At 38.8% G+C, this 27,960-nt stretch overlaps 2 protein-coding genes across 6 annotated transcripts in view; both read left to right on the top strand.

Annotated features, from left to right (window-relative positions):
* Positions 1-4,268, top strand: part of MYOM1 (myomesin 1) — an 86,166-nt gene extending 81,898 nt beyond the window's left edge. For all 3 annotated transcript variants that reach the window (XM_063299142.1, XM_063299140.1, XM_063299141.1), the window contains 2 exons: positions 1,228-1,283; positions 3,430-4,268. In XM_063299142.1, the coding sequence (XP_063155212.1) occupies positions 1,228-1,283; positions 3,430-3,726 (353 nt within the window). In that variant the 3' untranslated portion in view covers positions 3,727-4,268. The remainder of the gene's footprint in view (positions 1-1,227; positions 1,284-3,429) is intronic.
* A 5,937-nt stretch (positions 4,269-10,205) lies between these two features.
* Positions 10,206-27,960, top strand: part of LPIN2 (lipin 2) — a 573,775-nt gene continuing 556,020 nt past the window's right edge. The window contains exons 1-5 of one of the 3 annotated variants that reach the window (XM_063299149.1): positions 10,206-10,344; positions 16,705-16,902; positions 17,541-17,636; positions 21,842-22,143; positions 26,972-27,079. In XM_063299149.1, coding sequence (XP_063155219.1) covers positions 16,714-16,902; positions 17,541-17,636; positions 21,842-22,143; positions 26,972-27,079 — 695 coding nt within the window. In that variant the 5' untranslated portion in view covers positions 10,206-10,344; positions 16,705-16,713. The remainder of the gene's footprint in view (positions 10,345-16,704; positions 16,903-17,540; positions 17,637-21,841; positions 22,144-26,971; positions 27,080-27,960) is intronic. The other 2 variants (XM_063299147.1, XM_063299146.1) reach the window with 2 other exon arrangements.

Consider the following 27,960-nt stretch of genomic DNA (forward strand, 5'->3'; position numbering starts at 1 on the left):
AATGTGACTTGCATTTGTTGCTAACCTTGAATGTCCATTAGAGGCCATTATTCCTTGGCACATCATGAAATAAACAACATGTGACTCATAACAGCACTTTTATCACAGTTATTATGTTTAGACAGGGAGGGTGTGCATATGCTGAAAGAAATTCTAATTCATGCCACTTAAGGGATTGTCAGTCCTGCCCTTCCCCAAAGTTTTCAAGCCTGGTTTGAAGTAAAGATTACAATGAAAAGTGGAACGATGTATTGCAATAAACAATAAATTAATTGCTCATCACAAAATGGTAAACTCTTGTCAAATTTTTCCCTCTCCAATCTATTGTAATATGTAGTTATATTATTTTAACACATGCTGTGCCTGCAAAAGGTTCTAGTTCAGTTATAAGTTATCTCTAGATAGGATACGAAAGACTTCAGAAGAATCGCTGCAAGGCACTGTAGACCAAAGGTAGAAAATTTGGTGTCCTCCAGTTTTGGACCATAATTATCACAATCATTTGCCTTTGGACTTTCTAATTTGGGCTAATGGAAATTAGTCCAAAACTTCTGGAGACCACTGACTACCTACAGTAAGCTGGAGATACCAATGGTCCAAATCAGGATAAAGTAGCTGACCCATGATGTGGAGTAGGGTCTGGGAAATGTGTAACATTATGACAAAAGATCATAAAGTACTTTTAATAATTTTTTTGAAAGGGAAATGGAGAAAACTGCAGTTATTCTGATTAGCCTTTACTTATATATGGAGCGAGAGATCTGTGACCTTCCAGAACATCCAACTCTGGCATCCCTTATCGTAAGCAATACTGGTTCGGGGTGCCTGGAATTATAGTTCAACACCTGAAATTTCATAGGTTCCCCACCTGATTTGTAGTATTACAGCTGTTATATTTAGTTTAGATCAGAACATTTATCATTTTAGGCTATTTACATATATTACTGATGTTTCTATCATCCATTACTTGAGCCAGTAGCTGGCCATCAGATAGTAATAATGTAACATTCACAGTAAATTTGATAATGACTTTCATTCCAGGCAGAATAGGGCAGAAATACTAGGAACCATTATCAGATGGTATGTAGCACTAGCAGCTTGCACAAAAATAAGATATTCTTCTTCTATCTGCCAGATAGAACAATCATTACAGGAAAATAAAATCATGGTCATTGATTAGTTTGCAAGAAAAATTACATTTTTATTTTTATTTTTTTTATTTTGCAGATCGTGCTCGGGTTCTTGGAGGTCTGCCAGATGTTGTCACTATTCAGGAAGGCAAGGTATAAAAAAACTAGTTGAAATATTTAAAAGAAGTAATTATGCTGCTTTCTTAATTCTCAGAGAAGAACAAGTTCCCAATTTTCCAAAGGCCCTGACTTTGATAAAGAAACAGATTTCCTATTCATCTCTTGCACGGAGAATATAATTTCAATTTTCTAGGCAGCCAGCTTCACGTATTTAGGGTACTTTTACCTCTTAAACAGAATATGAAAGAGTGAAGAGGGAGGGACTCAAGATTCAGATCATAATCTAGCAGAGAGCTGTCTACTAACCTCACTGATTTCCAGACATCTTTGCTGTATTGGATTTTGGTTCACCATTAATGAATGATTTTCCAGGGATGTTTCATGAAAAAGTATGTGCTGGCACAAGATATGGCACAATATCACAAGTAGTCCTCGTTTAGTGACTGCAATTGGTTCCGGTGAAACATCACTAAGCAAACCATGTGACTGAGAAAGAGAGAGGGAGATATGCTGCTGCTTCATTCAGATAAAGTTCTGTAGTACAGTGTCCTGTGCCTGACCCTTCCCCGCTTTTTTTGCCCCCTCGCAGGGCGGAGAGATTGCCTAAAGAAGCTATTTCTTCCTGAGCTGCTTTTCTCTGCAGCGCAGTGCTTCCCTCAAAAGTGCTAACCACAAGTTACAAGCTCATCTCTGTGACCTTCATTAGTTGATTAGAATGCTCTCAGGGCCAGCTGTTGCCTGAAATTGACCAGACCTTAATAAGTTTCACACTGAAGGCTTTTGTTGTCATAAATGTGGTCACTGGTTGCAAAGCTACTTTTTCATCACCGTTGTAATTGTGAATGGTTGCTATCCGAGGCAGTTGCTAAATGAGGACCACTTGTAATCTGAACGTTCCTCCTTCAGTTAGCCAGTAATATAAATCTTCATAAATGATTTTTAAAATATTATTTATTTTCTGCCTTTCCACTATTGAATGGCATTCAAGGCAGAGGTCTTGAGATGTTCTTTAAAAGAAACATTACAAAAAAAAGTCTTGAAATATTAGATTGAGATCAAGAGCAGACATACAGTATAATCCTTCTCCTAGCTTTGCTCGTTTTTTTTGTTTTGTTTTGTATTAATAACTCTTCCAACATAAAGGAGTGGGTGTAATTAAAAATACTCAATTTAAACTCCTTTAAACTTTAAATTTCTTTGAGTTTAAAACCATAATGCCCATATCTGCTTAGAAGACTTTCCCCTTCCCATGCATAGAGGTTTCAATCAAGTTTACACTGTTAAACTTACAATTAACTAATAAAAAATTAGAAACTGGAGCAGAAGGGGGGGCAATATATACTGTTCTCCAGCTTAACCGTTATGCTATTAATATTTCAGAAGAATTTAAAGTACTTCCAATATTAGTTAGATTTTGAACATCACATATGTGAGTTTCTAGATAATAGTATATTAATTGAAATTTCTAACAGCAGTCTTTAACTTTTGGCTTCTGGCCTGACTCAAAATTATCTTCAGTAAGGTATTTTGAAAATTAGTTAACCAAGCCACAATATAATATTTGTCACAGACACATTTTCTCATGGAACTTTCAAGAATCACATTGGCCAATGCAGTTGGGAAAAATATATAATTTCAAATGAAAAGTAAACCAATCAAATATACAGTTACAATAGAAATCATCACAACCTGGCCAAAGTTGTTTTATGCATTTTAATAACTGCTTAGCTTATATTTATTATTTAAATTGAAAGCCTGATTTGCAATCATTTTGTGACCTCTATTGTAAATGTAAATTTCTTTGAACATAAATAAGGGTGGTTGCCTATTAAAGGAATAATTATCCAAATATTTCCAGTGTTTAAATTTATGATAAAACAAGTATGTAGTTTCTGATTACTACAAGGAAGAGAAAATAGTGGAACATAGAAAGTTTGTAGTAATAGCAGTAATAGAGGAAAGGAAGAGGAGGAGTGGGTAGAGGAGGAGGTAGTAATAGAAGTATAGTATTGGTAGTATTTATTGAGTTCTCTAACTTAACATCATATATGTAATCTGTAACTTTCAATAATTATAGATAGCCCTTCTGTTTAGATAAGAAAGTTGAAAACAAAACATAGATATTTAGGGTGTTTATTAATTGTATCTGCTATTTACATCCTTTGTATGTTTCCTGCAGGCACTTAATCTTACTTGCAGTATCTGGGGAAATCCCGTGCCTGAGATTTCATGGCTCAAGAATGAAAAGCTCCTGAAAGCAGATGACAATATTATCCTGAAATATGAATCAGGAAAACAAGCCTGCTTCACCATCACAGCTGTCAGTACAATTGATTCAGGCAGATACAGCCTTGTAGTAAAAAACCAGTATGGTACAGAGACGAGTGATTTCACCATCAGTGTGTTCATACCTGAAGAAGGGGTTGAAATCCCCCAGCTAGAATATGGTAAAGGAGATAAGAAAAAGAAAGCATGAAGCAAAAACTAAGGGCACATGTTTCTCCCTCCCTTAATAATGTGTGTATAAACTATTTTGCCTGTGCATAGGTTGCATCTGGATTCTTACATTCATTTCATTTGAGATATTAAAACTTGACTATATTAGACAGAAGTGGTTGTACATCTCTCCCACCACCTCCCCCTTCTGACCATTCAAAAGCTTCTTGATTTTTCTCCCTTCTTACCAGCCCTTAATCATAAATGAGGCAAAATCATCAGAGAGTGCATGTGGCAACTAGTTTGGCTATTCTCCTATGTCCAGGTGTTCATGAGTAAAAAGTATACTATATATAAATCCACAAGGAAATGAAAGAATAACTATGGTTTACTGTAGTAATATTCTACTAATCAGAAATCTAGATTTCATTGTATTGGTAATCCACTATCTCTGAATTTACTGTAGCATAGTAGTAGAAAATGAATATTAATTATATTACAGTAATACTATGGTCAGCGGAAACTTCAACCCTGGATCCTCCTTGTTATTCACAAATAAATAAACAAAACGTATTTCTTTCACCGTGTGGGTATGGGCTTGTCTTTTTAATTTGTTCATTGTTGATTGTTTACCATCCCTTTTGTTTAAGGTCAGTGTTCTTCTAAGTTTATTTTGATAGCCTTTTTTTCAGCCTTCACTACAGCACTTATAAAGGAAATTCTGATATTTCATTTTCTATTAACTTCTGGCTGCTTTGGTCTCCACTATAAATCTACTTAAGCATTCTACTAGAATGTAGTAAAGAAAATAATTCTGTATTCTAGCAGTCGTTTGGATTTTTGTAGGCCAGAATATATCTTTCAGTATATGTGTTCAGGTAGTCCTTGCTTACCAAGAGTAATTAGGACCAGGAACTCTGTCGCTAAGCAATGCGGTCGTAAGGCGTCACGTGACCATGCTGTCTTACGAAGGCAGTTCTGGCAGTCCCAGTTGCTCTCATTAGGTGAATCCCATGCGATTGCAGCATCCTGCAGACATGTGATTGCCATTTGTGACCTCCTGCCATCTTCCCCATTGACTTCGCTTGTCGGAAGGCAGCAGTGAAAGTCACAAATGGCAATCGTGACCGTGGGACACTGCGATGTTGTAACTGCAAGCTGGTTGCCAAGTGCCAGAATTGCAATAATGTGACCATGGGGACACTGCAATGGCCGCAACTACAAGTCCCCCTTGTTCAGCGGTCATAACTTCAAATGGTTGTTTAATGAATGGACGTTAAACAAGGACTACCTGTGTACGTATATGAGTGTGGATGTTGAGTAGAGCTCTGTGTGCATGTTAATTTATTATGTACATATACATATGTGAGTGTGAATTGTGGAGAATGTTCTCTTTTCCTGACTGTTCGTGTGTGTACCTGCATTCATATGCAAACATGAAGATGTAACTCTCAACTGTATGAGTAGAACACCTATGCTATTATGCATCCCTGCATAAAGTGGACCCTATGATATGAATTCCATTTCTAATTCCATTCCTAATTCTGTTTATTTGCTAAACAGACCTACAAGGACTTAAGTAATGGTTAAGTAAATAGTAGCACCTTCCTGTTAAATCCAAATTACTAGGGTTTTTATTATTTGTTTGCTTATTTTTGTACTCTATTCTAACTGGAATATTTATTGGCACAGTGGTAGCTAAATCACTTCAGTGAAATTTTTTTGTTGGTGCAAAATTTAAAGAATGTAATATTTCCAGTATAAATTCGTCACCTGAAGTGCATATTTTAAAAGTCAAGCAGTTTGATTACTGCTTATTGCATGCCTACCCTGGCCTTCCCTCACTTGGTCCCCCCAAGAAGATTTAGACTGCCGCAGTTAACAGCACAAGCTGTCCTTGACTGGAGTTGGAAGGAATATTTAGTTGTAGTCTAGACTGGGGGGTTGAACAAACATCCCAGAAAAAAAGTAAAAATGAAGTAAAAAAGTAAAAACATCCCCCCCACCTCTTTGACTGTTGCCAAACCCCCCTTATATGGATGTGTCCATGAATTTACCAGACCTCAAGTTCAACTCAATAGAGAAGTTACTTCAAAAGTATTCATTGGAAACTATTAAGTGAAAGGTGCTTTTAAGTAAGTTTGACAAATTTGTGGATTTTGGTTGTTTCAAGTTAGTTGGACAAAATTCCCATTAGCACTTGGCATTCAGGAAATACATTATTACCACTATAAACAGTTACGTGTTGAATATGCTTGTAAAAAAACAACAAAAAAAACAGATAGCAGCTCTAATTGAGCATTAACCTCCACAGCCCTAGGCCCCAAGCAGGTTGCACTACAGAGCTCTTCAACCTCTTCCCTTGCTCTCTGCAGTCCGTTCAACACCAATTGCAATATCTTGTTTTATTTATTAATTAATTGATTGATTTGATTTCTATACCCGCCCACCTCAGCGAGTGACTCCTTCTTCTCCTTAGTAGATTATCTTAGTCATTGGTCATTCTACCTCCAAATCTCACTCTATGACTGCTTTCAGCTGAAGTTATGAAAGGCTAGCTTTATGAACAGCAATGTGCAGGGGAAGGGAAAGCCTAGAACTGGGAGATAAAGCACCCAGTAATGTGAAAATAATCTGTCCTTAAGTTCTGCAGAACCCCTAGCTTCAACAGCAGCACATTCCTTGCTAGCTAAACCACAGCTGAACTTGAGCTGGAAATAGATGGGCTCAGCCATACAGTGCCAGTGGAAGTGTTAGACTGCAGGGGTGCACCACCAAAACCGTGTGTGGAAGTGTCTGCCATATGAAGCAAATTCCCATATACTACCTATGTTCCAGCTGCTTGTTTTTAAGAAGATCCTCTACATAAAATAATGAACAGCAAGAAGTTAGAGATATTGATGCAGAATATGCTCATCTGCATGTCCAACATACTTGCACAAACGACACCATCAAGTTAGCAGATTTCACCAATGCATTGGCCTGTTTCAAGCATTATGGCTGTTGTATTTTATTGAATGTCAAGGATGTAATAATAGTAAAAAAAACACTAAAGCAGATCTTGTGTACCATATGGGATTTTTTTAAAAAAGTAATTCTTTTGAAATAAAGTGCAGTTCTAATCCCCACTCTTTTGAATTCTCCTAAAGCAGAAAGTGTAAGTATTAAAATTTCATGAGTTAAAACTAAAACCCTGGAAAATGGCATAAATCATAGTTTTAAATATCCAGCTTTGGCATATACATGTTTTTAATCTCCATTTGGTGTTCAGTCATTGAAGAGGGCCTCTTTTCAAAGATTTCTCTAAATTTATGAGAGCTACAAATTGACGCAATAATATGTAAAATGCTTTACTAGCATCAGACCCGGATCCATAAAAAAGGCACCACTGCAGCAGTTCAGTGAATCAGTCTGGCTCTAACTCATAAGCTGGTATCTTTTTGTGTCTGTATTATATCAATAACCAATGACTGCATCTAAGAGGCTAAATGCCTTATTCATAATGCATGCTTACATTTACTGCAGTATTTGCAATTGAAGTATTTGAAACGAGAGGAATCAGTGACTGCCATATTCCCTACCATTCTTTCTCATTTTCAAAACTTTACAATCATATGGACACAAGCAAGAGGTCCCTGACTTTGGGGAGATTCTGTGGTTTCAAACTGGCCATCAAAGTGAACATCATCTGGTGAATAGTGTTTTGGAAACTTTCTAAAAATGGCTTGATTCAAAGCAGTTTTCTTTGAATCACCCCATATTTTTTAAAGACCAGTAATATGAATGGCCTGTTACTGACTCTTTCTGTAAGCAACAGTTAGGTCATGATTTAAAATATTTTGAATCCATTTGAAATAAATGCAATGTATGAGTGATAATTTACAACTTAGGTTACTATAGACTAGGGATCTACAATGAGTTGATCACTATAACTGCTGATTGCTATACCTACACACCAATCACTGAATTACATGCAACTCTCTTCTTTTACCTTCCTAATTATGAGTCATGTTGATCTTCAGAGTAGCAGTTATTATTTTGCCTCCATGATGTATGCTTGTGCATCTGTAAAAGCAGCTATTATATTTAAAATATCCCTGAAACATGTATAGCATTTATCCATCAGTTCAGGATATTGAGATTTTCTCACATCAGATGAAGTCACTATAACATTGAATTATGCACAGTCTGGAGAAGATGGTGTTTATCATTCTATGAGATTGTTAAACAATTAATATACAGAATATATATTCTGCTAGAACATCTCACTTCACCTAAAGAAGAAAGCCCAGATGATAAAATCTCCATCTCAACTTTCACCAGCCCCTGTCTTTCCTATGGAACTAAATATATTTCACTAGAAACCAAAAAACAACATGGTTTAAAACTGAACCCTTATCTCAAGATGAATGAATGAAAGGCCTACATGGTCTTAGGAGTGTTTAGCTTCTTTCTACTCAGTTCAGTCTCTGATTCACTTTCTGAATGTGTAAGCAGAATAAAAACTAAACTGCATTTAGATAGCAACTCAACTCTCTATCTCTGCTGAGGTTAGCATGGGTGTAGCTATATAAATATTATTAATATGCTTGTTGTAGTGCTATGAAGCCAGCTTGTACATCAAGATGTGTGTGAAAATATGTTTTTGTCTCTCTGGGTACACAGATGGACATTGTTTTATGGCAAGGTATATAATGCATCTCTAGTTAAGGTTGGTAGTATCTTGTCTTAATTCCTGTACCTATTTGCACAATATCACCACCAAGATGGTTAGGCAGCAAAATTTATTTGCATTACATCATGGTGTCAAATAACACAATAAGAGTGAATCTTCCTTTGACTCTATTTGTAAAGCAAAGTTCTCCTTCCTACTGTTTAAATAGGATGAATATACACAATAACACTGAACACAGTTTTTGATTACTGTATGAAATTTAGCCCACTGAATAGCACGTCATTTATCATCATCTCAATACTTTATGGCAGGTTTCATTTGACAGTTTCTTTGTTCAAGAATTTTGAAGAGAGTCACTTCTGGAGGGAAATCAGAGTACAGAAAGGGTAGAGTCCCTGCCAGATAGCATGAACAGCCTTCCTCACTTTGGGCCTTAGGAATTCTGAAACTGTTGGTCCTAACACTTCTGAAAGTTGGCATGAAATTGGAATCAATAGTAACCATAGAAAAAAGAAGTGGAATGGATCATGGCCAGGGGATTCTCCGACTGCAATAGAACAATGAAAGAAATAGATTGGGAGGGTTTATTCCTACCAAAAAGCTATTTTAAAGAGCTTCCTATTTTGTTGTTGTTGTTGTTTGGTTACTTTTGATTCTTCATAACGAAATGGACATTATTTTGACAGGGCTATCTGTCAATATGGTAACTGCTTCTCTGAGTTCTTGTAAACTTATTATGTCTGCAGTGACAATACAGCATCTAGCTGTATTGTCTTCTACTGTACTGTCCTCTTTTTTGCTTTCAATTTTTCTAAGTGTGACTCTTGTCTTCACATTATGTGTCCAAAATATTAAGCTTTAGCTTTGTGATTAATGCCCCCTCCCTCCCAGTAAACAGTTTGGGATTATTTCATTTGTTCTTCCTGTGGTCTAAGGTATTCTCAACAATTTTCTCCAGCAGCACAGTTTAAAGTCATCAATTTTTAACCAGCTTTCACAGCCATGTTCCAATTGGGAAAACCAATTTCTATCCATACTTTATGTTCCTTAATGTTAATCAACTATCTGGGGAAATGCTTAATTCCTCCACTCTCTTTTGACCTCAATCATCCCATACCACCCCATTAGAGTGCAATTGGTAATGGGGGGGGGGGGGAAGCTCTCCCAGAGATGACTGTAAGGAGATAGCTATAATATCTGTATGTAGAAGCCACTCTTCTTTATTTAGCTGATGCCCAATTTAATCAGAAGTACCATGGTGGAATGCATAGACCGGACTCTCTGTCAAAATGGAATAAAGTATCTTTGAAGATGAAGTATCTCCTTGAGGCAAGTCACCCACAACCTAGTACAGTAACCACATTTGGATATCAGAGCCTGAGGTCCTTATACATACAGAATTCTGAAGTATGCCAGCGAATCACAGACCTGTCTGGAACGTGGCAGGAATGTTAATTTACATATAATATCTGTAACATATACCCGGAGCGAAGGCAGGCTGAACTCATGCCAAGCTCGGCACCATCTACCAACCCTCTGTCAGCAAGAGATCATGAGTCAAACGAAGCTTCCTCAAAAAAGAAAGAGGAAACTCCTCCTACCGGCTGCCGGCACACCCACTAATTAGATCTTGTCGCCAGACGTCGTCTCAGAATGCAATGATGGGTAGGACGAATAACGTGGCCTTTCCCCCCCAGTCACGTGTAAATCACCTCCCACAGCCCCCACCCGCGCTGCTCTGTTGCTGGTTTAGCTTAGCCCAACAGACGGGCAAGGAGGAGGAGGAGGAGGAGGAGGAGCGAGAATTTCCGCAGCGATCTCATGCGTCACCGCTGCTTCGCCCCCACCCTACCTCACGAGTCTCGCGCTGGCTGCCTGGCCAGCTCGTTCAGTTCATTCAACCGCCGCCACCAACGGTCGTTGGCTGGCTACGGCTCCTCGCCTCTTTCCCGGTTCCACCCGGCTCAGGGGGAGAAAAATAAGGTAAGGAATGAGGAGGTCCTGTTGCCTCTTGGCAGGAACTTAACCTTGTGCGAGATGGCTGGTTAGTTGACCGGGCTCGAGGGGCCGCATCCTTTCCGTTCCTCCCCGCTGCTCCGAGTGCTGTCCTGGCAGGCTGTGCTCCATCCCTCATTCCTTTCCCTACGCTCAGGATGAGCGTCCCCGGCTCCAGCCAGCCGCCTCTTGGTCCCTTTCCTCTCCCAGCATTGCTCTGAGCCTGGATAGGTCGCCCAGACGGCCGTGAAGCCCTAATGTAGATGTGTTCGTGCTGCTTCAGTCCTTTGCGTGTATTCTTGCTTGGGAGCAGATGCCAGTAAAGTCAAATCGGCACGTCTCCCGAGCCCCCTCCGCCACCCCAAAGGCCAAATGCTGGTTTTTCAGCCCAAGCAGGAAGTAGGTTTGTGCGGGATTTTCCCTCTGGGCCTGAGAGCAGAGGGGGATTCTCCCCTCTCAATAGGCCAACTGGGAGAACTGGTACTTCTTAGGTGCCTGATTCCTAGAGTGACATCATCATAACCAGAATAATAATAATGGAAAAAGAGGAGGTAGAGGAACAGTGATAGCACGAAATGTGGACACTGCAGTTTTAAAACAAATAGGAGGATGCTTTGGGCATATGATCCAGATGTCTCACCTATTCGTATTATATGTTGCACTTATTATAATTAATTCCTTACTGTCAACAGAGGGATGAGTATACTGTAAAATTGCTATTAAAGTTTTTTAAAAACTATGGTTTTTAGATTGGTAGCAACCTCTGGTGTAATCTTGGTTTCAGTAGGATGATTTAAGTCTCTTGGTGTAATGATTGCATTTTTGGGGTCTGACTTTTGCTTTCATTCCTGTCATTCTGGCCTTGCCCACCTAGCTTCTGCATACCCCAGTCTTTCATTAAAACATATGATAATAGTGCCAGTTGTGCTTGTATATGTATATTTCATAGTGATAGTTGTGCTTAAAATTCTCAGGTAATTTGGAAATACAGAATTGAACAAATATATTACTAGAAAGTTTTATAAGACAAGCCTTCTATTAAATGGCTAAGGAATTTATTGGGATTGGAGCAGTTTTCTTAAGATATTTCTAGGACATCCAGGAAGCTTTCACTTGATTAATGTAAAATCTGAAAATGGGAACCTCGACTAGTATTTGAAATAGGTCATAATGTTTATCTTCTAGTAGGGATCTTCACTCCAGTAAATGTAAGCTACACTTGGGCCATATCTTATAACTGGATTTTGGATACTTTTTCAGGCTTCATTCCAATTAGAGAAAAACAAGTCAGTGTTTGTCAAAATCATGTATTAATGATCTATACTTAAATTATTTTTGTTGCCAATAACCATACTTTTCTCTGTAGAATTTTTCAATATTTGTTTTCAGACTTCACAAATACACTTTTAAGTATCTGATAAAAAAATTGTTTTTAATTGTAGAATTTTCTCATGCCTTTATTATAAAAATAACAACATTCCTTACTAGAATGATATTGTTTTATTGTATTTCCAAGTTCATTTTAGTAATATTTCTTCATTTTTGAAAACATGATATTGTTTGTATAGCCTCTGTAAAAACTCTCTCCAGTACAGATAAAAAATTAATGAATTTCAGAGGGTTAGACCAGACTTTCTCAATCTTGTTACCCTGGAGGATCCTGGAAACAATTTTCAGGTCTTGGGGAACCCCTGCATAAAAAATATTATTTCTTCAGCTCATAGTATGTTAGTGTGATCAGTAAGCTGAATTGTGGTGTGTAAAAATTCCCAACACTGTGATTGCTAGCATTGCGCAAAATTAAAAAACAATGTTTTTCAATCACAGTCTCATGGAACCCCTTGTGACCACTCATGAAACCTGTTGAGAAAGGCTGGTCTAAAGTGTCAAAGAAGGAATGTAACAAATCAAAAGTCCATTTCTCATGAGATATAAAATCTTTTCTTTTCCAATAAGGCCCAAATATTTCATACTGTCTTTAGTGCAGGAAATATAAGAATCCTACTACAGTAGTGCTCTCTTAACAACTATTCATTCAATTCAAAGTTACGACGGCACTGAATGAATGATACTTATGCCCGTCCCCAAAGTTAAGGCCGTTGCAATGCCCCTGCGGTCGTGTGATCAAAATTCAGGTGGCAGCCTGCCTGCACTTATGACCGCAGGGGCACTTCAACTCCCCCCCCCACCTATCTCCCCCCACCTCTGCCCTTTTGGCCACCCTGCACAGTGCACTCCTCGGTGGTGTGCTGGGGCTGAAGTAGAGGCCCAGGGCCTTCAGGAGTCTCAGCCAGCCGCCGCTGCTCCAAGGCCTCTACTTCAGTGCCAGAGGAGCAGCCAGCGAGAAGTGCCACCTCAAGCTCTGGAGGTCGTCTGCGCCTTGGCCAGCCACCACAGCACAAAGCCGCAGTCAACCTCCAATGCCCTGCATTCTGTTGGCCCTGCCACACCCAGCTGACCTTAGCCATCCTCTTCCACTGCTGAGGCATGCCCAGCTTGACCCTATGGAAGGCAGCTGCTGGCCATGCCAGGCCTTCTTCCTGAGGCCGCACAGACTGTTCCAAATCACACGTGCCGTTCTCCAAATTGCATGCACCCTTCTTGTGATGCTTTGGAAGGCTTCTGAGAATGCACAGTTTGGAGAATGGCACAGGCAATTTGGAGAATGGTGGGTGCAGCCTTGGGAAGAAGGCCTGGCGTGGCCAGCAGCTGCCTCACATAGGGACAGACCAGCTGTGCCTCATCAGTAGCGAGAGGAGGAAGACAGTGAAGGTGAGCTGGGCACAGCAGGGCTGGCAGAGTGCAGGGTGGTGGGGGCAGATGGGGCTTTGCACTAGGGTAGCTGGCTGTGGCGTGGGGCTTGAGGTGGCACTCCTTGGTGGTGCCCATGATGCCAGCAGTGCTGGGACTGAAGTAGAGGCCTGGGGGTGGCGGCAGCCTGCTGAGGCTGCTGAAGGCTCCAGGCTTCTACTTCAACCCCAGAGGTCCTGGCACTGCCACTGAGTGCTGCTGTGCAGGATGGCCAAATGGGCATAAATGGGGGGAGATAGGTAGGTGGGGGGAGTTCAAGAGGAAGCAGTCCCTTACCTTACTGAGGCTCAGGGATGGGAAGGGCCAAGTCAGGAATGGCTTGGATTGGGGTGGGTCCTTGCCTAACGACCAGTGGGATTCAGTTAACGATGGCAATGGGGACTACTGGAATTTCTGTTGCTAAGTGATGTGGTCACGTGACCACATCGCTTAGGGAGGGAAATTCTGATTCCAATTACTGTTGTAACCTGAATACCTATATAGTTAGAACCAAGAAATCTGCCAGGACTTTAAAAAGTATCAATATGATTCCATATGGCCAAAATTTAACTTACTGATAAAAAAATTAACTATACTATTACTATTTTAAAACTGTAGGAAAAGTAGTTTTTTCCTATTTTTCTTTCCCCTTCTCTCTTCATTTCTTTTTCTTAGTTTTCACTATTTTGTTCATCTAGTTTTTGTGAAAATAGTTTAAATGAAATGAAATTTTGTAGTTTTGTTTGCATCTGTTACTATTTACATCATTTTTATTATTTTTTGTATCAGTTTAATAACAATGAAAAAGATTTAACATTTTTGAGAAAGATAATGAGATTGAATATAGCATTGTTTCATTATTGTTAATATACCAAAGCTTGGCTTCCTTGAGACATTTAAATGTCTGTCTTGTTTAATAAGAAGGTACATACTCACTCCAGTCAAGCCCAAATCCTGTTCCATGTATTTTTCTTGGGAAGAGTACTGAAATGGTTTGTCATTACTTTCTTCATTAACAGTACTTGTGTTAGTTTCAACTTATTGGGATTCTTTGAGGAAAAAGTGGAGAGGTACCAATATTTTTGGCCACTTCTGTACATATGGTTGTATACAGCAGCAACACATTTGATTGGATATAGCAGCACATAATGTATTTAGTTAGGTTAGTAAGATAATTAGGACAATACTATGAGGTAATTGTTGGAAGACCTGGCAAATCCAGCATGCCTCATTAGCATGTGAATTAGCATGTAAATTGAGTTGTCCCACAGTGCAACTCTGAGGAAGCTGTTTGTTGCCACTCCCACTTCCTGTCTTCTTTTCCTCCTTCCACCCAGGGAGAAGCAAGCATGCTGCTCTGCTCTCCTTTCATCAGGGCCATGTGCTCGGGCCTTGATGAAGGATTCTGCCTCTTTCTTTCACACAGCCCTTGGCAGCAAATAGGGCTGAGGGTTTAGGGCAAACTAAGTATTTAGAAAGAAAAGAAGAACAAAGGAACTTCATCTTTTCCACCAAGATGGATGTAACAGAACCAACAATAAAGTCAGTAAGAATTCTTTTACTTATCTTAACCTAATCTGTCTAAGCATGTGATTCTTTATGCTTGGGAGGGCTGAATGTGTAAGATTAATAACCTGTGTTTCTCTGACATGTTCACTGAAGCTATTTTAAGATAATATTCTTTTTCTGTGCCAGCTTCTCAGCTGTGTTATAAGCTCTGCTCCATTTCAGTGGTTCTAGCAGGCCACTAAATTGGCTTCAGTAATGAGGGCAGTACTACCAAGACAGTTGTCTATTTGATAGAACAGAGAGGTAGTTCATGAACATAGTTTCTTTCTAGGGAGTACTTTTATGAGTTTATCTTATACTGGCCTTGCTTCCCAGAGCCTGTACTTGCCCCCAATATCTTCCTTCCAGCTTTGTGAACATTCCTTGGCTTTCTGTTTTATGGCTTTGCTGAGAGAATTCATGGTTTCTCAAGTCCCTGGGAAGGTAATAGGGAATGTGGATATTTTGCTTTGTTCTAGTTGTCCTAACTGTCACCACATTTTCTCCTTCATAATGTTATATAGCATTACTAGTGGCAACAGAAGCATAGATGTGATTTTTAAAAAATCTTGATTAATAGATGTGTTATGAAAGTATAGAACAACTTGTAATTTACTTCAATCTTTATTTTTAATATTTAATACTAATATATTTAAACAAAAACTCCCCCCCCCCCATGTGTGGCTTCCATTTATTTTTAGCTGTCACTGAAATATAGGTGTGATGCAACCTTGGGATGGGGGGATGGATGCTGAGAGGCTGGGTTCTTCTACTGTGTCTGGTGAGAATGGAGTTGGAAGACGGGGGTTGTTTGAGTGGTGCTGGTTGCGTTTAGGATGGATGGTGGCTGTGGGATGGTCCGTATTGCCAAGAGCAGCCAGGAGATTGTTGAGTAGAGGTGACTGAAAGTAGGCAGAGGTTGATGAAGAAGAGAGGAGAGAGGTTAGTAGGAGAGCACCTTTCTCCAAGCAGAGACAGGAATGACAGCATGAGCAGAGGCGAGGATTTAGAGGAGGTTTCATTAAATCAGGGTGGTGATGGGCATGTACTGGAGGCCACATATTAGATCTGATATAACTTGGTTCTAAATAGTGAACCAAATCTTGTTCAGGAATATTTAATATTAAGTCCTTCAATAGATCCTTGCTGAAAATGATGTAGTGATTATATACCTATGAATATTAAGGGTACATGTAACCAGTGCATGTGCAGGGAGCAATAATTGCCTGTGATTTCCTTAAGTTTATAAATTGAATGTCAGTTCTGAGTTTCCACCTGAATAAGATACATATAATATGTTTATTGTATAACTGTAGCTTTTGTTTTGTTTAGACCCCTATGAATGCATTATCGAGATTACTTTGCAATTAATTATGATAAGAGTACTGTTGGGTTTGAACATTAGTGCCATAAGATTTTTTAAAGTTCTTGAATAATTGAAAATGTGCTCTTGACATATATGCACAATACGCATTACCTCTTATTCCGTGGAGTTATGCATTGACCAAGGGACGCGGTGGCGCTGCGGGTTAAACCGCTGAGCTGTCGATCGGAAGGTCGGCGGTTCGAAACCGCGCGGCGGGGTGAGCTCCCGTTGCTCGTCCCAGCTCCTGCACACCAAGCAGTTCGAAAACATGCAAATGTGAGTAGATTAATTGGTACCGCTTCGGCGGGAAGGTAACGGCGTTCCGTGAGTCATGCTGGCCACATGACCCGGAAGTGTCCTATGGACAACGCCGGCTCCAAGGCTTTGAAACGGAGATGAGCACCGCCCCCTAGAGTCGGACACGACTGGACTTTACGTCAAGGGAAACCTTTACCTTTACCTATGCATTGACCTTTTACTTTCAGTCCAATGTCTTACACATACAACCTCAGATCACAATTATTAGATGAATTGCTAAATTAAAATTCATGTTACATGGTAAAATGTTTGTGCATGTATTTTTTTTTACGATTTAAAGTTCTTTGTATTTGGAATAATATTTTTCAATCAACATTTCTTTGTAGCTTTAAAATATGAATTACGTTGGACAGCTTGCTGGACTTCTGGTTACTGTGAAGGAATTGTACAAAGGCATTAATCAAGCTACACTTTCAGGATGCATTGATGTAATTGTAGTTCGGCGACAAGATGGTACATACCTGTGCTCACCATTCCATGTACGATTTGGAAAACTTGGTGTCTTACGTTCAAAAGAGAAAGTGGTGAGTACCATGAATGTTAAAGATCAAAAATTGACCAACTAGCTGCCAAATACAAAACATTTTCTTCATTCTTTATTTTTTTGGCCTGCCTTATTGCCACTCTCTCTTCTTCCAAGAGAAAGCTACTGCTGCTCTTGCTTTTCTTGTCGCTCATAACAATTAACTCAATACACATTGATAATTGTCTTGAAGAATAGCAAAGAAGTATGAAAACATGGTTGAACGCATGGCTTTGTCAGGTGGCCTGGGGATCTGGTAGTGGTTGTGTGGAGCCTGCATAATGGTTGTACTGTTAGTGAGGTTGATTGCACTCTCCCACATATTTTTAATGGTTTTAATGGGTTTTTTATTGCTTTGATGTTTTTTAATATTCTTGTGGTTATTTTGGGGGTGATTTTGTTGTATTGTTTTGTGTTTTAACTTTGTATGCCACTCAGAGTCACATATGTGAGATGGGCAGCTGTATAAATTTAACAAACAAACAAACAAGGTATAATTACCAATTTCGTTTTAAGAGTTTAGGTTAAAAGAATAATATATTGAATAAATATAAACATAACTTTTGGGGTGTATTTTTATTGCAGCAATAAAAATACTATGTTGTATTTTGTAAAAACGTTCTGTTGTATTTTTCACAGATTGATATTGAAATTAATGGAGAAGCAGTTGATCTTCACATGAAACTGGGTGATAATGGAGAAGCTTTCTTTGTACAGGAAACGGAAGAAAAATTTGTAAGTCATCTAACAAATGTAACTTAATTCCAATTCTAAAATTTTGGCAGATGTTTGCTTTTTATTTAGAAGAAATTGATTTTTGGTGAACCAACTCTGTTTCAACCTTTATCTTATTTTTACCTTTCCTTTTAACTCTCTCTCTCACTTAATTTTTACTTTATTTTCCCTTTTCTCATTTCTTCTTGTTCCTGGATGTTCTTAGTCTCCTATTCTCTGTCTCTCTATTAATTAAAAAAATGTTTGGAAGATACTGAGGATTTGGGGGGAGGATATATGAGATTGTAGGTAATGAAGAAAAAAAAGTGTAAAACTTTGTAAAGTCTCTTTTTACATCTTTTTTCCCCTAGTGCTTGTATGTACTGTACAGAATCATAAGTATCAGTGATACTTATTAATTTGAAATTGTGTATTCAGCACAAGTCATTAAAATAGCAAATGCTCTTGTGATATTAGAACCAAAAGTTCTGTTCATGTTGTCTGTTCTAAATGTTTAAATACTGGGTTTCACTGAATTTAATTTGTTAAGGGTTAGAAACAACATATTCATGAAACTACAAATAAAATGTGAGGCTATCAGATCAAGGAGCATTCAACATTAATTAAAATTGATTTTACCATCTGAGCAAAGAAAAGGGGGGGTTTATCTTCAGAAAATGGAAGCATGCCAAACATTTTAAGGTTTGAAATGATCTGACCTCACCAAAACTATTCCAGTGTAAGAATAGACTATTCCAATCTTACACGAAATGACCTAACCTTGAAAATCGGCCTTTCCAACTGTGAGATGAATATTGAGACAGTCAGTTTTAAGATCAAACCACTTCTGGTGAGATTGGAATGGAATGTTTCAGAGACAGACTGTTTCTATTCACTTTGCATACTTCTACAGAAAAATAATGTTGCCTTCAAGGCAAGCCTGCCAGCAAATTCTTAACCAAGGAGTTACAGCTGGAATAACCTTATCTATGGCTAGTAATCATTTCTTTCTAAATAACTCATAAAACAGACTTGCAAAATCTGATGTTCCATGGTTGCAATGTGTCCCTTAAAGATCATATAAATGTTGCCACTTTTTAAAGGTTTTGAATGTGGAGATAATTACTTACGAATAGCACTTAAAAACATGGGTGTACCAGACCACCTCATCTGCTTCTTGAACAATATCTGTAATGGTAAGCAACAGTTAAAATGGAATATTGGGCAACGAAATGGTTCAGGATAGGGAAAGTAGTATGCCAAGATTTTTATTCTGTTACTTTACTTATTTAACCTACATGCAGAATATATCATGAAAAATGCTTCTGGACTACAAGAAATAGAAATTGGAATTAAAATTGGTGAGAAAATTATCAACAATATCAGTTATGCTGATAATACCACTTTGATGGTTGGAAGCAAGGAAGACTTAAGAAATCTGTTTATGAAGGTGAAAGAAGATAGAGCAAAAGTTGGTCTTCTGCACAGTATTAAAAACATTGGCAAAATTATGTCAACAGGCAATCCCAACTCAATGCAGGTAGGCAAAGAAGAAATTGAAGTATTGATTCTATTTTCCTAGGCTCAAAAATTCATAGGGATGGTGACTGTAGTCATGAAATAAGGAAAAGTCTGCTACCTGGAATAAGGAGATGTCTGCTACCTGGGAGAAAAACTGTGACAGATCTAGTTAAAATGTTAAAGTGCAGAAACATCACACTAATAAAGTTAAATATTGTCCAGGTCATGCTTTTATCTGCTATAGTATATGGCTATGAAAGTTGGGCCATCTGAAAGGCTGAACAAAGAAAAATCAATGTCTTTGAATTGTGGTGCAGGAGAATATTTGGGACCACAAGAACAATGGATCATTCCAGAGCAAACAGACTGCTTACTGGAAATCCTAATAAAGAAAGTAAAGCTTAAATATTTTGGATACATAATGTGAAGACAAAAGTCATTAGAGAAAATTGTGACGCTTGAAAAAATAAAAAGCAATTGAAGAAGAGGCCAAAAAAAAATGATTACATACTATTACTGCTGACATAAGCCTAAGTCTATCAGAATTCAGAGATGCAATTCCTGACAAACAGTCCTAGAGAAATGACATCCATTGGGTCATGAAAAGTCAGAAGCAATTGAATGGCAACAAAAACATATTAACTATAATTAATGATATTTAAATTAAATCATTGTATTTGTTAATCTGGCCCTACCTACTTTTTTGGAATGGTCCCTGGTTTGCCACATAAAGGTCAAGAGTAGCCCTCAGTCTAAAATAAGCTTTATGCCCTGTTTTAAAAGACAATGCATATTTTGTCTCATGTTTATTTTTGCTGAAACTTTTATCATAGCTAGCTTCTTCAGCAATGATATAGTTACAGTGCCTTTATCCCAAGAAGACTATGTATTAAGCAAAATTTATCTTTTTTTAGAAGGATTGTGAGACAATATTACTTGTATTAGAACTATTAATAATATATAGTGTTACTACACATTCTATTGTGATTGTGACTAAAACCCTAAACCTATTAGATGATAAGCCTACTTGAATCCTTGGATTGCTCTGTTCCCAATCCAGCGGGGTTGGGCTACCAGTTCTACAGGTTCTTTTGGATTTGGAAGCAATGACTACATGAATAAGAGTACTTAAGGCTTTATTCCAAGGCAGAAAATAACATAATCACATAACGTGAGACAACAGTAAAAGAATATTCAGGGATGCTGAAGACTATAACAGTGATCAAAGAATTTTAACATAAGATAGCAATTAAAAATATTCATGAATACAAATTTACAATAACACAAAGAAAGACCTTATGCCCCTTTTGCCAGTCAGGGAACCTTAGAGAAATGATGGCAGATAGATCCCTTAAAAGCTGGCCAACATGTAGCACCCTCCCAGTTAGATCTGCATTGAAGTTCCATCTCATGGAAGTTTCTGACTAGCTTACATAGACTCTGAAACCTAAATAAGCACAACTCACTGGATTTTTCCAAGAACAAAGAGGGCAAGTCTGTCTTATCTTGGAATGCTTTGTCCTTCGGCCAAGAATGAGACCATCAAGTTCAAAGTTGACAAGTCCTGCCAAGAACAAGACCATCAAGGCTAAGAAGTCTTTGTTTTTACCAAGTGGCAATGAGACCATCTCAGTGTTAAAGAATATCTCCTTCTCAAGGTTAATTGGATTGAAGATGAGAAAGATCATCCTACTGTACACAGGTGTCAATCTTCTGTAAAACCACCAGCGCTACAATTCTGTGATGCTTAACTTCCAGATAAACCTGCATAGGGGGTTTACAAACTTGTTTACAATTAATTCAGTCTCTCTAAGGAAAGCTTATACTTTTCAAGTCTTTTAATATGCATTTATCTATCAAGAGATACAGATTTTTTTTCCAAGTATTTCTAAGTAGTATTGGTCACTCAAAAAGAAGGGAACAACAGGAGAACCCTGTTGGTGTTGCTTTCCATTTTTTAAAAAAAATCACTGCCAAATAAACCAGAAAAGGATCATATATTTTCATATATTTGGAAGCAGCAAATATAATTGTAGTAGTGGGATGCAAAATGGCTGAACCTTTGTCATTTTTGGCTGAAGTAAATAAAAGTGGTAGATTACGAAATGTGATATGGTATATGCATTCATCTATCATTTTCCTGCTGTGGCATCACAGTAAGGAGGAGAGTTTTGAATTTTTTTCTTCTGTTTTGATTAATTTTTTCTTCTGAATCTTCTGTGGTTTACTTTGATCCTTTGTTTTAAACAAACCAATTTCAATCCAGGTTTTATAAAGCTGACTTGTTTTAACAGACCATAATAATTAACCATGGCTGAGGATTTGCATATAAAACTAAACAGTGGTTAGAAAAAAATGTTCAGAGCTCTACCTCTTAGTTATATCAGAGAAGTATGCCTTTCATGATGAGAAAAGAGACAGTGGGTATCCAAATCTTAGTGAATGTCAGTGCAAAACACATCTTCTTTTGCATGTGGGCATGAGAAGTTAATTTGTGCATATTCATTTTCCCATTGCTTAATATATGTGAATAATATTTTTTAAATTACTATCCCAACTCAAACATATATTGTTTCTGGACATCATAATATGTACTTCTATTTCTGTTTCTATTATCATCAGCATTGATTTCTGACTCAAATGTTTAATAATTTGGTAAATCATACATAATATATGTAATTCATGTTCACCTAAATGATTTTTAGGAAAACGTTCCAGCCCATCTGGCAACATCACCGATACCTACAGAAGATCAGTTCTTCAAGGAAAATGATGACAATTTGATGAAGTCAGGTGAAAGTAAAAAGATAGGTTTAAGCTCAGAAGTTCCACAAATTGTGGAAGCAGAGCCTTTTTTTTCCACTGGGTCAGTGAAGAAAAAGAAACGAAGAAAAAGAAAATATAAACAAGATGTGAAGAAAGAAGATCAGTTCTCTTCTCTTGGAACCCAGGAAATCTTTGAAATGGAAATAAGTTCAGATGATGACAGATGTATTCAGCCTTTGAGGTAAATTTTTAAAGGAAGTTCTGACTAGTTAGACTCACATTGTGAAAAGTTCAGTAATAATATTTCTTTTATATTATGTAAAATCCTAACTAAAATAAGTTTATTTTATAAATTCAACTCATCAGAATACTTTATAAATGTTTAACTAATTTATCTTTCAAAATTCATATTCATATACAGTAATGTCTGTAATAATGACTTTAAAAATAACTAATATAATAAATAATGAGCAAGATTAGATACCAGTTTGCTCTAATAACTGAATTTTTATAAGTATAGTTAAGCACTTTAACAAGTAAAAACCTCTTACTACTTTTATTATCAAATAATAAAAATGAAAAGGTAATCCTTCCATAAGGATACAGCTTTAAATAATTAATCTTGTTAATACTAAGTAACCATTTGTGGAGCTTTGTATGGGATTACAGTTGAAATCTAAAATTTCTATAAAAGCACATTTACTTACAGTGATTAAGGTATGTATATGTATATTTTTTCTGCATCAGTTTGAGGAGGTATTGGTTGGTAGTCCTTCAGGTTTGAAGAAGACTCGCTGTTGTGCAGCATCTGTGGACACAGGTTGCTCTGCAGTCCCAGTCTGAAAGCACAGAGTCTAGCACAATGGGGGCACTGGAAGTCCATTGTTGTAGTAACTGCGGGTGTTATTCTGTTACACTGCCATGGTTTTCTATCAGTTTTTGGTGGCACCAATCTTCAAAGCTGGTAGAGGCATCATAGCATAGGGCTCGCTAGCAGATTCTGTCAGCAGCCACACTTATATTTCCCTTGACTAGATGTCACAGTGGTGTAGGGTTTTTTTCACAGCATCTTTGTAGCACTTGTGTGGTTGACCTTGAGGTCTCTTCCCAGACTCCAGTACACTATAGAGCAACTGGCGAGGCATACAGTGAACATCCATTCTGATGACATATCCCAGCCACCGCATATGGGCTCTGATAATCAGGGACTCAGTGCTGCTGGACTCCACGTGATCCAAGATATCCAGGTTGGAGACACAGTCTTGCCAACGAATGCCAGGTATAGAGCAGAGAGCCCACATGTGAAATTTCTCCAGTTGGTTGATATGCCTTTGGTACAGAGTCCAGAACTCATATCCTTATAGGAGGGAAGGGATAACCACAGCTCTGTAGACTTTCATCTTTGTGGAGACAAGGATGTTGTGTTGATTGATTGCTCTAATAAGCAGCTGCCCCAGTGCCTGGTTGGCCTTGCTGATCATGGAATCAATTTCTTTGTCCAAAGACCTGTTGCTTGATATTATGCTTCCCAAGTATTTGAAGCTGTTTACATGTGTCAACTGGGTGTCATCAACAGTAGTTTTTGGTTCTACAGGGTTGGTATTTGGCACAGGCTGATAAAGTACTTCAGTCTTGTTCAGGCTGATAGTCAGGCTGAAGAGCATAGCAGCATCTTAGAATTTGTTCAGAATCAACTGTAGATCACTTTTTTGTGCACCAGGAGCGCACAGTCATCAGCAAAGAGGGTTTCTTGAATGACTATATGGAGGCACTTTGTCCATGCGTTCAAGCGGTGAAGGTCAAAGAGACAGCCGCCCAATCGGTACCTGATGTACACTCCTTCCTTCAGACCCTGGACAGCACGTGACAAGATGCGAGAACAAATCGAACAGGACTGGGACTAGCTGCAAATGCAGCTGACATATCACTATTGTAAAGAACCTATCCTGCCATTCCGTCGTGGAGTAGCTGAATCAACTTCACAAATTTCCTTGGGCATCCATTACATCTCAGGATGATCCAGAGAGCCTCCCTGTTTACAGTGTCAAATGCCTTTGTCAGGTCAACGAAGACAGAGTAAAGAGGCTCGTTCTGCTTGATGCACTTCTCCTGGACTTGCCTCATGGCAAATATCATGTCTGCTGTACTTTGTTCTGGCCAAAAGCCACACTGCGCCTCTGGGAGGTTCCTTTCTGAGACAGTGACATGTCTGTTCAGGAAAAAACAGGCATTTTTCTTTTAATAGCCACAATGAGGGCATCATGGAAGTTGCCAGGCATCTCCTCTGTGAACCAAATGTTGGCATCTCCTCTGTGGACCAAGATGTCTTGGAACTCCTTTAAGATGTTTGCGTCTAGTGCTTTATAGATCTCAGCAGGAATGCCATCCTGCCGTTTGCTTTTTTTGAGTTCATCTGTGAGATCGCTTTCTTGATCTCATCAGTAGAGGGAGGCAGGTCTAGGGCATCCAAGACTGGCAGCTGAGGAATCTGCTGTAAAATATCATGATCAACTGTGGAAGGCCTATTGAGTAGGTTGGAAAAGTGTTCAGCCCAGTGGTTTTTCAGTCCTTCCTGGTCTTTGATCAGGCTTGATCTATCAGTTGACAGCAAGGGGTAGCTTCCTGATTTAGAAGGACCATAAACTGACTATGGTGCTGAAGAACTCTCTAGTGGCATGCATGCCTGTATAGAGTTCCACCTGGTCAGCCTTTCTCTGCCACCACTCGTCCTGCATTTCTTGCAGTTCATCTGCAGGTGCTTAAACTTGTCTTTCTTTGAGACAGATGATGGATCATTCTTCCAGTCTGCATAGGCCTTGTTCTTGGCCTGGAGGGCTGCTGAATTGGTCTTGTGGTTTTCTTCAAACCAGTCTTGATGTGCCCGGGTTTTCAGTTGGAGTACAGTTGTTGCAGTCTTCGTGATGACATCTTTAAACTACGTCCACTTTTTTGAGCAGGTTCCTACTAGTGGTAAATTGCCAGAGAGTTTTTCATTAAATACATCTTGGAAGTGTTGGACTTTGTCTGGGTCTTGCAGTCTGCTAATGTTGAATGACTTTCTGACAGTCCTTGGTTGCTTATGATGTAAAAGGGCTATGTTCACGTTGAGGACCGATGAAACCAGCCTGTGATATGTCCAGCACTCAGCACCTCCATGGTGTGGGTGATAATAACATCTTTAAGGTACTATAACATAGTCAAATAAGTGCCAGTGTTTGGACCTGGGATGCATCCAGATAGTTTTGCACTTGTTTGCAAGTCTGAACATTGTGTTAGTGGTGCACAGGTTGTGTTTGGCACATTTGCTCAGAAGCAGCAGGCTGTTGCTATTCAGTTTTCCCACCCCATGTCTCCCAAGAACTCTGTCCCAGTTGTCACTGTCTATCCCACCCTAGCATTAAAATCACCTAGAATGATGTTTGTTGCTGGCCAGGGTTGTTCAAATAACCTGATCCACGTCCTCATAGAAAATGTCCATGTCCTCGTCTGGACTCGTGAGAGTTGGTGTGTAGGTGCTGACAATGGTGATATACCAGGACTTGCTGAGAGGAAAGCAGAACTTCAAAATGCATTTATTCCAGTGGGTAGAGTAGAGATGTTCTTCAGCAGAGCATTTTGATTGCAAAACCTACTCCATGAGTCCTGTAGTCAGTCTGTGGTTTCCCTTTCCAAAAAAATGTATATCCACTCACCACTTCCAGTAATGAACCCTTGTCTGCCAGCCTGGTCTCACTGAATGCAGCAGTGTCAATGGTATAACTGTGAAGTTCGGCTGTTATGAGTGCTGTTCGTCTTTCATGCCTTGACACCTTGTCTCTATCCAGCAAGGTACGGATGTTTTTCTTGATGCTTGACTGCTAAGGAGATGATCTGCCAGCTGCGGTTAGCTAATCAGATGTTGTGTGGCAGGCAATATTTAGGGTACCTTTTCTAACCCTCTCCCTCAGGTGAGGGTGGACAGTGCTATCCTAACAGGGCTGCCCAGTTGCCCTGGATGCTGCCAGACATCACTGCTGCCCTGGGTACTGAGATGAACAACCACTGGTCCAAGGGCCTCCCACATGCAGGTTTGTAACTACAACTGCCAGTGGTCATCTCAACCTGTTGCTTTCCATCACCACAGGGCTCAACAAATTAGGTTTGGAACTGAGATGAATTGCATATGGGTTGTAGATGAAGATGAATTGCACAACAGAAACCTATGCGTGATGGAGTTTTAAGTGGAACGGCCATTGCATAGGGGCAGTCCCAGTCTCTTGGCATAAGAGAGTGGCACAGAGAACTGTTACAGCTGAAGATCTCTCCTGCTGTAACAGTGGATGACCAGGACATCTAAGTGTCTTGTTATGCTCTTAGTGCTCCACAATACCTACTGGACCTACCTTCTTGACCATTGGACTGTTGATCAATTTCCTCCAATCTGCCAGGCCCAAACTTCACACACTGGGATAGACAAATCCCCCATCTCACCAAGAGTTGAAGACTTGTTGGCTACTCACCTGGTTTCGCCCATCTACCAAGACAGTTTACCAGGGTGTGGCTGCTGTGTATGTTACAGCTGCTTGGAGCCACTGGTGATAGCTGAGTGCCAGGTGGAGATCAAAGGTGAATGAGTAGCCCTAAAAAGGACATAGCAGACCCCTCCACCAGAGGTGCTGCTCCTCCCTGGACACCCCATACACCCCTGAGGTTGTATTAATAAATATTTTAATTGCAGGCATATATATAAGCTCTTTTTCCAGATCCACTAAGAAAATCATAGATGAAGTAATAGTATTATTTGGCCTCTGAATGCTGAGACAGAGGCCAAAGTAATACCCTCAAATATGCATCATTCTATAGAGCTCTTTGCTATATAGACTTGGATGTGTATAAGGGAACAAAGATAATTACTGATCTTTCAAGCTTTGATTTGTTAAAAATATAGCTAAAACATAGAATTGCTAACTGAATTGCTGATATTGGGGTGAAAGTATCTCCACTTTACCCCTTTCCCCATCTGAATCTGTATGTTGAAATACATTGTTACGATAGGAAAGTTACTTCAATACATCAATTTTTTGTCACAGAAGCCCTGTAGATTCTCCACCAAAGGATGAAGAGTATAAAGATACATTGATTTACCCTTCAAAGGATGATTACCCTTTATCAGATGGAGACTGGTCTGTTTTAGAGAAGTAGGTGACCTTCATTTATCATTCCTTTATGAAAATTTGTATTAGGGGTTAAATATTTTTGACATAAACTTTGCAGAAGGAAGATCATAGGTTATTAATTCTGTGGGGTTGCTTCTGTACTTTTCCATAGTGTTAGGGATCATGCATTCTGATATACTACTATGTTGTTCTTGTCCTAATATTCATTACAGACGCTTTTCTGACAGAGCACCTCTTAATAAGATGTAGGACTTCTAAAAAAACTTTGGCGCTTTTCATGTATCCTAAAATTGTCTTAGAATTCAGCTTCCCTTTCCTTGCTAACTCATAAGCAGCATAAGTGTCCATGGGTGGGGGAAACATATATTGTAACGTTTTGACACAAACTCTGCCCCTTACATACATGTGTGTGATGTTGCAATGCAAGTATGAAAGGACAGAACATATGTTGTGATATCAAGATACATACTTCATCATTTTTGAGTCATCATGGTTAGAGAGACATCTATGATTACATTCAAAATGTGTAGTGTAGGGCACATTTCAAGGCACATTGTCCTCTTTTAGCTGCACTTTCTAGATGTATGAACAGTAGCAAAAGCAACAAAAAAAAGTTACAATTTCCCTTTCTACTTAATGTTGATGAGATTGAGAGAGGGTGAGCAAAAGAGTAATGGTGATAATAACAGGAATGTAGCCAATCTCCCATCCTCCTCCCAAAATAAATTTTATTGCAGTGTAAAATGGCACTGGAAATTGGGTGTAATTTTCAATCATAGCGTGGATTTTTTTCTTAGCTTTTGAATCTATTTTATGTCTATGAAAAAAAGAGTTCTATATGCACTGGAAGTAAGTGCCTCTGAACTGAAATGAGGCTTATCTGGACAGACACCTAAAGGATT

The sequence above is a fragment of the Candoia aspera genome, chromosome 3, assembly GCF_035149785.1.
Source record: "Candoia aspera isolate rCanAsp1 chromosome 3, rCanAsp1.hap2, whole genome shotgun sequence".
Classification (NCBI taxonomy): domain Eukaryota; kingdom Metazoa; phylum Chordata; class Lepidosauria; order Squamata; family Boidae; genus Candoia; species Candoia aspera.